This window comes from Xiphophorus hellerii, chromosome 12, assembly GCF_003331165.1.
Source record: "Xiphophorus hellerii strain 12219 chromosome 12, Xiphophorus_hellerii-4.1, whole genome shotgun sequence".
Classification (NCBI taxonomy): domain Eukaryota; kingdom Metazoa; phylum Chordata; class Actinopteri; order Cyprinodontiformes; family Poeciliidae; genus Xiphophorus; species Xiphophorus hellerii.
The window spans coordinates 3,388,147-3,400,998 of record NC_045683.1 but is presented as its reverse complement, the minus strand read 5'-3'; the positions used below and the strand labels follow the sequence as shown (position 1 = coordinate 3,400,998).

The following is a 12,852-nucleotide window of genomic DNA, read 5'->3' as shown; positions in this document are numbered from 1 at the left end:
ATTGCAAGGAGGATCTTTGATTATTTAGATGTCCAGGGTTGCAACTAATGATTATTTTGTGATCGTTAATCGATTAACTGGATTTTAAAAATGGCACAGATTATTCATTTAATACTCTGTGATAATCTGTGGATAGTTTTTTTGAACATAATTTGAACCAGGTGGAGATAAAACTGCGACCTGAGGAGTTCAGGGCACAACATATTTACAAAGAAGGATTTCCATGTTAAATGCAAAACTTATATATTTTTTGTAAAGTTTTGTCTTAATATTTGGATCGATTGTGTTGCTCTTTTAGCAAATGACCATTTTAAAGTCTATAGGCTCCAGTTAACAATTATTTGATTATTAACTTATTTACTGATTCTTTCAATCGATTAATCATGATGAATCAAATTTATGATTAATTTGATTAATCACAATTAATCACGTTTAATTGATCACTGAATTAGTTGATGATTACTTAAAGAATCGATCAATTAATTGGATTAATTGTTTCAGCTCTGATGTGAAGTCAGTGGGGAAGGCCTCTGAACATCACCTGGGGCAGATTTTCTTACCTGGCCGTTTCTTTCCACTCCATCTCCTGCCCGTCCACCTCCAGCAGCTCGTCCAGCTCGGTGAAGAGCTGCGGGGGCGCCGGGCCGTCATCGTCCTCCCCTAGGATGAATCGGATCCTCTCGGCTGCCGGCGAGACTGCGGGAGACGGAAAGATACTGCGGTTCACAAGCTGGCACTGGTTCCCGTTGGGCAGCGGTTTGGACTTCTCGCCCTCTGCTGGACTCTTCACCTCCGGCGGAGGTGGAAGAGGAGGAACTTTAACCTCCTCTGCATCCTCTTCCTTTTCCTCCTTCTCCTCTTGTTTATTGTTTTTGGACATCTTTTAATATTTCAGTGACCCCCCCCCAACCCGTTGCTTGTGAGTCAGCTGAGATTGACACAAGCCCACCCGAGTCCCAGCGCAGCAGCTAGACCTTCATTAAAGCCCCTGGTGGAAGTGACAGCCGATCTCAGACGCCTTTGCACTTTGCAGAACAGGTAGGAGGGGGCCGATGGGGTTTAGGGGTCCCCTCGGTGGCAGCTAGCCCCCGCTCCCTCTACGCCTCCCCTTCTCTGTTCAAACAGGCCTTCACTATTGGTCCTGCTGCCTTGGCAAGTGGCCGTGAAACCCTCATTAACAAATAGGAAATGCTGCACAAACTGGCCTATTCTGTAGCTGTGGCTTGCCTTCGCGCCCCTTTGTCTTTTCATTTGAATATTAAGAGTGTTACATAACACAAAGCGAAACGCGGTTTCAGCAGGATTTATATACTTTTCAGTGCTTTCCAATGGATATAAATAAACAACATGATCAGACGTTGTTCCAACGAGTGCAAACTAAAATTAAAGTTTTAATGATGGACCACCAACAGTGGTTACATAAAAGCTCAGATGGACGGGTGAAACTGTACATACAGTTCCAGTCAGCAGCTTGGAAACACTCGCCATGGGAACCATTCATTTGAACAGTTCTTTTTATAGAATAATAATACAACATTAAGCTGCACTGACTGCTTTTGAACATTGACCAACATTTTTGATGTGTATAATTTTGGTGATGGCACTTATCAAAATGTAAAGGTGTTTTCTATATAACTTTCTAATTTTCAGTTTTTATTATGTAAAGCGCCTTGCTGCTGAAATACGTGACACAAATAAACTTTGATTTGATTTGATTGATCAGTTCCTCCAGGATTTCAGAATCGTTTATTTATTTTTTAATTGCAATCAAAATCACTGATTTTGTGGCGCTACTTCATAAATATTTGTAAGAGATTTTGTGATATTTAAACTCCATCAAACTTCTTTGAAAATCTACATTTGGAAGAAAATGTAATATAAAGACAGATTTTTCACACAAACATTTTTATTCTTGTAATAATTCAAAAAGCTTGATTTTTGTTACTCACCATATCGATTGCAGAATATAACTTGGCATCAAGTAAACTAAAAATAAAACTGTAGCTAAAATTTTAAAAGTAAATTTCATTTCATTTTGGTCTCAACTTGTCTTTTTTTGAAGAATAATTTTGTTTACTGGGACTTTGTAATCAGTGAAAATGCATCATGCATTCTCACTGATTGTGTTTCTGTTTCTCTTTATTAATTATTATATAACGTTCCAGATGTTTTACTACATTCAACTAATTGTGTTAATTCATATATCAAAACGTTCTGCTTCTTCTGGAGATTTCTGCTATGACTTTTGCTAAAATTCACTATTGTACTTTTTGAAATATTTGTGCTTTTGTGCAAATTTTTGCCCCATTGAAATACATTGAAATTCTACAAAATTCCACAAAATTCTGCTAAAATCTTCTGCTTTTTCACAGCTTACTACTTCTGCCTACGTGAAGCTAGAAACTCCATTCAACTTTTAAACAAGTCACAAGACTTTAAACTATATTCAAATGTCTCGGCTTTTGGATATCGCTAACGGTTTTTCCACACTTGCGATTTAAGTTTTATGCAGATTTTTGATCGTTTTCAGGTTTACAATGTCATCCTATGGTGGATTCTCTAACAGTGGTAAGTTACCAGAGTCTACACTCTAGTAACTGATGATTTTTGAACTTTTCATGCTTTTTGACAAACAAAATGATGCTGTTCATACATATTAACTGCACAGGAATAATCATCTTTCGTAGAAACATCTGATAGAAAAGATTCAATAAACAATCTGAGAAAACTCTGGTAGCTTTGATCTCTTCTCTAGGCAAAAATAACCAAAGTTTAAGAACTTAACTCTTAAATAAGGACATTTTGGTAGCTTCTAGATCCAATGTTGACTGTTGAGCTAATTTATCCATTTAAAAGCGAACTGGATGCATGTTTGGAATGATTTTCAGGTTAGTCCACCACATCGGTGCCTGGCATCCACAGACAGGAATCCGACTGTTTACCAACACGGTGCTGCGTGACAGGACTTCTGCAGGTGATCTCAGGTACATCTGGTTTCAGTGTCAGTCTACTGTGAATCTGAGCACAGATGTCTGCACAAATTTCACAAGGCCTCCTCTAAGTCAACAAAGCAACCGCAGTCAAACACCATCAAGTGCTGGCAATGCTTTGACTTACTCCTAATAATAAAATACAACTCAACTCAATCGCTCACATGTGCCAAATTATATCCAGAAAAAACATCTGGTGCTTGAATGTCTTAATAAGAATTTGTAAATTATAACAGACAACTCAAAAATAAAGCAGCCTTGCACTTCAGTGATGTATCTGTACCAAGATCTCACTTACATAGTAATTTTATTAAACACTGATGTGGACTGAAGCAAGAACAACAGACACCAGGAGCTGAAATTAGCAAAATGAGATACAATTACGGTAAACCAATTATGAAATAAGCAACGAACAAGACATTTTGTCAAACAAACACACATCAAATAAATTGATCAATGTTAGAGTTGAATCAAATTAAAGGCAACTCTAACAAGCCTTAATTTAAAGTTTCGGCTGCTTGGAGTTTCCTGGAAGTTTGTTCCAGATTTGTGGTGCATAGAAGCTGAAAGCTTTGTTCTCTGCTGCAGCTAGCGTAGCCTATAATGAATGCTCAGGCTAGTTACCAATGATGGTGAATAAATGTTTTTTTTCTGTAAAAGTAAGTTGTTAGTACATTTAGCAGCGAGTACCTGAGATTGATTGACAGCGCTAAGCCCCGCCTCCTGGCTCTGATTGGTTGTTTTTGGTGCATTTCTTTAGATGGCAATAGTTGTTCAGGAAGGAGGTGGATGACATCTTTCTCTATCGCAGATTATCCATCTCATAATAAACTCTCACAACATGGTAACAGTTTTAACAAATATAGAAAAAACATATTTTTAATAAAAGTTGCATAATGCAGCTTTAATCGGTAGTTTGAACGACCATGCAAAGAAATCAGATTTCAGCAAAAAATTGGAGTTAATCATTAAGAAAGTGTCTTAAATGAAAGTAAAAACCAAACTTTCTCCACAACAATTTGTGAATTTCTTAAAACATCTTTCGGGATATCAGGTGAAGACGGATAAAATGTGTCACTAAATCAGCATTTTGAGCCGATAGTAGACGAGGTGAAGGGTTGCACTTTTCCCCTCATTGTGCATTTCTGCAGCAGATTAACAGCAGCAGGTAGAGGCCAGACAAACAGGTGAAAGATTACTGGGTGGAGAATAAACTGTCTGCGCTTCACTCCCTCACTCACACACACACACACACCCCTCCACACACACACACACACACACACACTTTAACACAAGCTGCACTAGCTTTAGCTCCAGCCACCTGTTTAATAACATCCCACAGGATATAATTAACACACATTCAGCTGACAGCCACATCTACAGAGACTTACCTCGATTACAGTAAACAGTTAAAACCGGATTTAAATACATATACGGTCAAAAGTGCATGGAGACTACAGCTGGCACTGCAGGGTGAGGGGCCACAGAGCTTACAGGGAGCGTCGGGTCGGGTGAATATCAAACGGCAAAGATGCATTTATTGAGTAGAGTAACTTTTTTTTTTATTTTGCTTTAAGAGTCTTTTTACTTCTCTTTTACTTGAGTAACTTTTACTTGAGTAACTTATTAAAGGGGCAGTATTGTGTTAAATTGACTTGTTTCAGCTTCACATCATGCTATGATGTTGTTCCCTCATCGAAAACAAACCTGGACTTTTGCCTCGATTCTTTCATGCATGTTCAAGAAATTATTTAATCTCCATGGCAACCATTCAGCTGTGCAAAACGCCTGGGCGGACCTAGCCCCGCCTTCAGGGCGCAGCTCCTCCTCTAGGCTGAAGTTTCTAAACTTCTGCTTGGAGTTTGCATGTTCTCCCTGTGCATGAGTGGGTTCTTTCTGGGTACTCTGGTTTCCTCCCACAGTCCAAAACATGACTGTTGGGTTAACTGGTTTCTCTAAGTTTGCCATGTGAGGGACAACCTGTCCAGGGTGGTTGGATTTTTATTATTATTATTAAACTAATTATTAAATTCTGTATTTAGATTCTGATTTTACAATTTATTTATTTAGCAATAAACATGTATTTATTCAGATCTGTATTTGCTTATTTACATAATTGTTTATTTGTGGAATTACACCATTTTAAAAAATATATTATTATTTTTTACTTGTAAACTACCTTATGTAATCTTATTTATTTATTTGGTCATATTCATTTTTTATTTATTTTCAATTAAAATTTTTATTTATTTCCTATAGAAATTGCTATATTTAGAACTGATCTTGGTTAGATATGTTTCCATAAAAAAAATTATTATTAATTTTTGCTAAACATGTTTCCAATAAAAAAATATATTTTTATTCATTAAAAATTCAAAACATTTTTAATGTTTTGAATTTTAAAAAATCTATTTTTATTATTCATTTTTGTATTATTATTATTTGTATATTTACAATATAAAATTATATATTTACTATAAATATTTGTTCAACATGTTTCCAATAAATAAATATTTTTCTTATTCATTTTTGTTAAATATACTTACAATATACTAAAATACTGTATACTAATAATTTTTCACTATTCATGTTTTTCGCTATTCTTATTGGAGATATGCTAAACACATCTCCAATAAAATTATATATATATATTTATTACTCTTGGTATTAATTTTTTCGTTAATTAATACTAATATTATTCTTTTATTAGATTACAGAAATAATTAAAATCGTTTCCTCCAGATGCTGCATGTTTGACTCCGTCAGCGTCGAGCCGAGCTGGGAACAAGCTCGTTTTGGTGCCAGTGCCGCGCTGTCCCACTCAGGCAGCTGCTGAAAGCGCTGTGGGCGGGTGGGAGAGGAAGGTGGGCACAGGGTTAGGCTCAGTGCAGTGAAAGCAAAGAGGGCTGAGAACAAGCACGAAAAGTACGGATAGAGATGAAAAATCCCCATCGTTCAAACGCAATTTCAAAGCGCTGTGCGCTCCAGCCAAGAGCCACCGGCACACAAAGAGGACTTTGTCCCAGCAGCAAAGGCTCATGGGATACGAGACAGAGGAAGAATGCCTGCTGCCCGGCAGAAAGCTTAGTGTGAATGTTACGAAAGGCCCGTTCAGTCCCACTCTTGACATGCATCCTACACAAACACCCAGCATCTCCTCTGACCTTTCTGAAAAACACGACAAAATATGAGCAGCAGGATCGAGTAGCATGTCCTCTATCTGCGGTAAAACATGCGACGGTAATCCCACTTAAAGGGAAGCTGTACAGGAAATGTTTTCCACGCCACAGAGACTGAGATTCAGTATGCAGGGCGGCCAGCACACAGGCCGGGAACGGGGACCGGGCTGAATGCAGAATGTCACCCCGGGGGAGGTTCATTCAGGGCTCAGTATTTATACCCAGGACATCCAGTTCTGCCATTTTATTAGAAAAACCGAGACAGATGAAAACTTAACAAATACCAGCTGTTTGGAAAACAACCTAAAATGAAATGGACTCTGTGAACTCTGCAGGTACAAACATACATTAACAATATGTACGATATGTCTGCATCGGTATCGGCCTGATAAATAAAACCGGGCCGATATTAACACCCAATATTTATTTCCATCTTGTTATTGTCTGCTTCTGAATGTTTTTTCCAAAAGTGTCAAAAAGGTAAAGAAGTATATATAATATCGGTAAAAATTGGTTATCAGCCAATAACAGCAATTTGATTTTGGATATCGCATATTGGATATCGAATATCAATATCAAAATCAAATGATCAAATTTTCATATTGGTGCATCACTACTGTTTTCTTTATTCAGGATCACAAGATCTGTGAATAATAAACTTTTTTTTTTATCTCTGGCTCCAAATCTTTTGAACATAAACATTGAGTGAGAGGTGAATTTTTCCCCCAAAAAGAAAACAAACATCCGACTAAGTTAAGATCATAACTGGTGGCTAAAAGGTCAAATTTGTGGTGTTATGGGTAAACAAGTGACATAATTGTGAGTAAAATTGCTTCAAGTAGCCAGAAAGATTCATCCAACTACAGTCCGATTGCCTAGAACGCCAGAGGTCACTTCAAAAGCAGGAAGTGGACTACAGAGCAAAGCATTCTGGGTAAATACAACCAAAACAAACACGCTAAAAGCAGAAATGGCTCGTTGTCTTCACCCTACAATCTGACTTCACTCCATTTTGTTTATATTTTGAAAATAAAGTTGTGCTCAATGTCTTCTAAAAACGTTTTTGTGTCGTTTTCTTTAGAGGTCCTCGGTGCAGCGCCCCCACAGGTGAGGAGGAGAGCAGGTTTTTGAAAGAGTTTGATTTGTTTGACTCAGTGCAGTGTGAAAGAGAACCACAGCAAATACAAATATAAACATAGATATAACAAATGTTGCAATTTTGGTTCCTAATCAAACCTATTTTAGAAATTCAATCCATTCATTTTTTAATAATAAAAAGGTAGTTTCCCCAACAGATGGTCCTGAGGAACACCAGATTTTATATTTAGACTAATTCCTACTAAGTAAAAAGCAAAACTGCTGAGCCTCGAGTTTGACATGTGATTTATACATTCCTTTCCTCCATAAAAATCAAACTATTTTAAAGATGGTTCATGCTTAGTTAGGTTTGGATTCAGAAATGTTCATAAAAATTAGGATATATTCCACATATGTAAGCAGTTGATCTCCTATTTTTAATTTCCCTTTGGGATCAATAAAGTATTTTTGAATTTTAATTGAATTTTCAATATATTTTAACTAAGTTATGAAACACATTAGTGGTTTTCACAATCAAGTCTGGAGTATTCAAGGTTAGCTGGTTTCCTTTTCAAGGATTCTCAAACATATTGCAGATGAATGTGGGGTAATTTAAAATCTTAACTTTCCTGCAACCAGAAGAAAAACAAAAATTTTCTGAGCTGACCTTAAAAATCCAGACATCCCAACAATCCAACCTGGACATTAAAGTGAAAGTTTGATCTGAAATGGGGGAAAAAAAATAATCTGACTTTGGGAAAATTAAACCCTTTTCAGACTCAGCAAAAGTATCTAAGTAATCTCTGTAATCCAGTTTGAGGAAACATTTGATCCTGGTAGAAAAAAGATGGGATTGAAACAGAACATGCTCATCAAAACGAGGAGGGGTCATATAGCTGCATGGACCCGCAGCTGACCCTGCAGCGTCCATCTGACTAAACAAGAGGATTTGCGTCCAGACAGAAACTTCCCTTGAGGGCAGTTATGTTTCCCAGGGAGAGGAAGACGGAGAGAATACCAGCAGGACATAAGGTGGACCGCGTGCCGCTCCGTTTGCTGCCTCATGGCAGATGGCTGCAAATAAAGGAGGCCGAATCCAGAAAAAGTTACAGATTTTACATTTTCACCTCCAATAAAACCCAGAACCTAAATGAAAGAAAGTTTAAAATGTTAATATTCGACCTGCTGAGCCACATTTAGTCAGAAACTTTACTGTATTTAGTTTAGTTCTTATGCAAAAGATCAAAATGTTTGAGCGTAATTGTGAAGTGATTTATGATTTTGCCTGATTTTATAAATAAAAAACTGAAAAGTGTGGTGTGCATTTGTATGAACTCCCTGAATTGATGCTTAGTAGAAATACCTGTGGTTGTAATTATAGTCGCAAAACCTTTGGGACACATACAGAAATATTTCTCCATTCTTCTTTCCAAAACAGAATAAAATAAATCATCCACCCTTCCTTCCCCAAACTTATTCTTACATATCTAAAAATGTCTAATATATTTGAAATTTACATTTTACTCAAGTCCAATAAAACAGTAAGAGATTGTTATCTTTGACTCTAATTCAAGTGTAATTTTTGGAGGTCCGGTATAAAAGAAATAAGAAAATGCCTAATGTATGCATGAGGAAAACATGCAGAAATGCTCCACTTATCTTCTTTAATATACTGTTAGTGTTTTAAACTTGGACATAACTGGATGTTAAAACCTGCAGTAGCAAATGCAGGTTTTAGTTTTTTTTCTATGGAATAACTGCAACAAATTTCCATAAACAACAATACTAAAAATAAAATATTATCTTACATCTATTTCTCTTGGAAACGATGTGCTTGTTTACATCACCCTATAGTTGAAAATGCATCCACATCCATTATGCTAAAATATTTTGCTTTTATTTATTTTAAAGCCTAAAACTAAACATTTAATGTTCCTTCTTTCAAAATGCCAACAAATTTTCTGTACATATTTAGCAAAAATTATAAGTTTTCATTTTTTTAAAAGGTTGTGTATGTTTTCAAATATAAATAGCATTTCTCCACAATAACAAGTAAAATGCACGGTAAAATAAAACTTTTTTCAAAAAGCTAATTGAGTAAATGTAAGTAGTTAGATCCACCTCAGCTCATATCATCGCTGAGTACAAAATTCTGGAAAGTTACCAGTGAGCTTAAACGTCTGTGGTCAGACCAGCAGCAGTCCTTTACATAAGACAGCATGCAAAAGTCTGTTTACATAATAAAACAAATGAACAATTTGGTCTTTCCCGACGCTGTTTGTTGTTTTTCACGATGCATTTCATGGATGCTTTCATTTCATGGCGGTTTTTACGACACCCGCTACGCTTTTATTTTTTGTTCCACCAACACCAGCAGGCCTGTTGACTGCTAACAGAACCTCAGAGTCCCACAGTCACAGGCCAACATTGTCGCCTCTTCCATGAATGGGTGATTAATGTTATCGTTGTCAATAAGCCGGCATGTTGTGGGTTCATAGTCCTTGGTCAGCAGTCTGACTTCAGGGAGAGATTTTTTAGGAATTAAACATGACTCCGCTATTTTTTTTTTTTTGACACAAACATACTTCAGTGATGCAGAGGTCTGGACTTTGACTGGGCCGTTACAACAAATGAACAGGTGCTGATGTAATCAACTGCATTCTAAGCTTTGAACAGATTTTTCCAGCTTGAAGGTGAAACTCCATTCAAATCTTTTCTACCCTTTAGAAGGTTTACCTAGAGTGATTTCTATTTTTGCATATCTTCTGTTTTAGCATAGCTACTGCATAACTTTTATTTTAGCATAGCTTCTCTTTTAGCATAATTTTCATTTTAGCATAGTTTCCGTTTTAGCATAGCTTTCATTTTGGCACAGCTTTTGTTTAAAAATAGCCTGACTCCATTTAACACAGCTTCTGCTTTTGCACAGCTTTAATTTTTTTGTTTAGCTTCAGTTTTAACACAACTTACATTTTTTGAAAAGCTTCTGATTTAGTATAACTTTTCTTTTAACACAGCTTCCACTTTAGCATAGCTTTGGTTTTAGCATAGCTTCTGTTTTAGCATAGCTTTGGTTTTAGCATAGTTTTGGTTTTAGCATAGCTTCTGTTTTAGCATAGCTTCTGTTTTAGCATAGCTTCTCTTTTAGCATAGCTCTGGTTTTAGCTTAGCTTCTGTTTTAGCGTAGCTTCCATTCCAGCTTTTTCCTGTTGTGTTGTGACTTTTGCATTTGGTTGGTCCTTGTGGGCCACCGTAGATGAGGGGTTCATGCAAAGTTAAACTGTTAGTGAGATTACAAACTTGTTCAGGAGGAATTTGTTCAAAGTCAGTGACTCAATGAAATTGGCTTAGATAGGAAACATTTTACCAGTTGGCATAATAAACTGTAATTAACATGTTGGGATGTATGCAGTTGGCATTAAATCTGTTGATATGATTAGATTGAACTGACATTTTTTGTCTGTAAACTGGATCATTTGTTATGCAGGATATTTTGAGACAACATTTGCTACGTAAATAAACTAATTAGACAACTTCAAAAGACGATTTCATTGAGAGATGTAAGAGAAAAAAAAGTTAACACAAAAGCATGCCACACTTTTCAGAATTTGGGTTGTTTTTTCACAGAAAGTATAAGACATTAAAGTTTGATATTGCTATGCAAGAAAATGTGGGAGAATAAACATTTTTGGTATCTATCAACACCTTATCTCAACTTATTAATCTCTAGGGATCATAAATAAACTGAATAAAAATGGTTCATCCTGCTAATGATGTATTTGTCAAATTGTAATTTTGTCAAGATGCAATCAAAAGAGCAGACAAAGGATTAACTGAAGTAAGATACAAGATAAACATAAAAAGGAAAAAAATCAAACACTGGCATTAATCCAGTCACAGATTAGATTTCTGTCCTTGAGAAATCCCCCTCATCATCGGTGTGTGTACACATAAAAATCCAGTTCTGGCATGTTTTGGTTCTGTTGTCGCATCACGTGCGAGCAGACGTGTAAAATTATATCATTTTCTGGAAACGTCAGAGCTCCCTCTCATTATTGGATTTGACAGAGGGGCAAGGGCAAGCTAAGCCTTTACACGGTGGAATAATGTCACACAATTGTGCAATCAGAAAACTGCTCCAGTTTTTTCTTTCCTGAACTACAAGCTATTTTAATGATGCAATCAATCTGTGATCGTTAGCCGCTAACGCATCTACATGTCATGATAATCTGCTGCACAAGACAAATGTTTAGGACACATTTTTGACTGTTTTTGTTTCATTTTCAAGCATCTTTAGTTTCAGATAAAGGAGACTCACCCGGTAGTGTTAGATTGATATTTTATGTTAATTTCTTCATATTTATCTTCCATCCAGAGAATCCAGTTAATCCATCTGCTCCATGTTCAGCCTACTTTGTTATATGATAATTAAATGTGCCACATATTTAGTCTTCTACAAATTAAATGTAGAAACACAGTCAAAGAGTGGAAGGCTGTCAGTCAATCTCTCAAAATCTAAACTTTGTTAAAACAGTTCAACTAATGCAGCCTCCTTTGCAGAGAGGATTAATGATATTCCAACACTGAAGTGCCCTAAAAATACAGAAAGTGTTTCAGGGTCACATTCCTTGTAGATTTAAAGTTACATTCATTTCAACAAGTATTCAAAGAGTTTTCAAGTACAAATGAGAAACGACTACAACAGCTTTACCATTAAGGTTTTTTCTCCAAACATCGGTTACTTGCCAAGAAGACCAAGATGATTCGAAGATTATCATCAATTAGCCAGAGTTTGTCATGACATGCTGTGTAGTTTTGCTCCTGCTACTCCAGCGTTGTGGCAGTACTTTGTTTTATCGTTTATTTATAGGGACAGAAACAAGAAACATAAATGAAGACAATCTAATACCTGCATCACTATATATTCGTAGCATTTGTCCCTAAAAGAATCACTAGTGTTGTGCATTTTAAGCTCCAGCTGCTGGATCGTGCGGTTAAAACAACTTCAACAAAAAAAGGGCTAATCAGCCAAAAGACTACATGCACTGCAACAAAGAAGACAAAATAAAGTTAAACTTTTAGCTCCATTTGGCCAACTTTATAAGTCTGTTGCAATAACTCAATTAATTGCATGATAAATTAAAAGGAAATCAACAATTTCCATTTGCATGATTGTTTTTCTCTTTTCTTTTTGTACCAAAAACTGGATGATAAAAGTTTTCAGTCTGGTGTTTTGGTCTCAACTAGTCCTTTATACTACGGCTGATTTTGTTGACAGAGACTTCATAATTGATTTTATTTGTTGTTTCTGTTGTTTTGTTAATTTTGGATATTTAAGACATCTTCCAGTTCCAGTGTTAAATGTTTACTAGAATTTAAAGTTTATTGCTCTTTGAGAATGTGTTCTTGCATTATTACTATGCCATTCGCATTATATTAGTAGAAAATGGGCTCAAAACAACAATATCCTCATTTAAAGCAATAACTTCTGGGACAATTTATCATCCAGTGAAATTAGTTACTGTGACAGGCCTAGTGTTTAAGTTGTTAGCTTCTGCAGGTGAATTATACTTTTTTCTTCTCCAAGGTCGTATTATTCAAGCTTA

General features: G+C 36.1%; 1 protein-coding gene across 4 annotated transcripts in view; it reads right to left on the bottom strand.

The window, feature by feature from the left end:
• slc4a4a (solute carrier family 4 member 4a) overlaps positions 1–12,852 on the bottom strand; it is a 60,327-nt gene that overhangs the window by 36,345 nt on the left and 11,130 nt on the right. For all 4 annotated transcript variants that reach the window (XM_032577861.1, XM_032577862.1, XM_032577863.1 and 1 more), the window contains one exon: positions 561–696. In XM_032577861.1, coding sequence (XP_032433752.1) covers positions 561–696 — 136 coding nt within the window. The remainder of the gene's footprint in view (positions 1–560; positions 697–12,852) is intronic.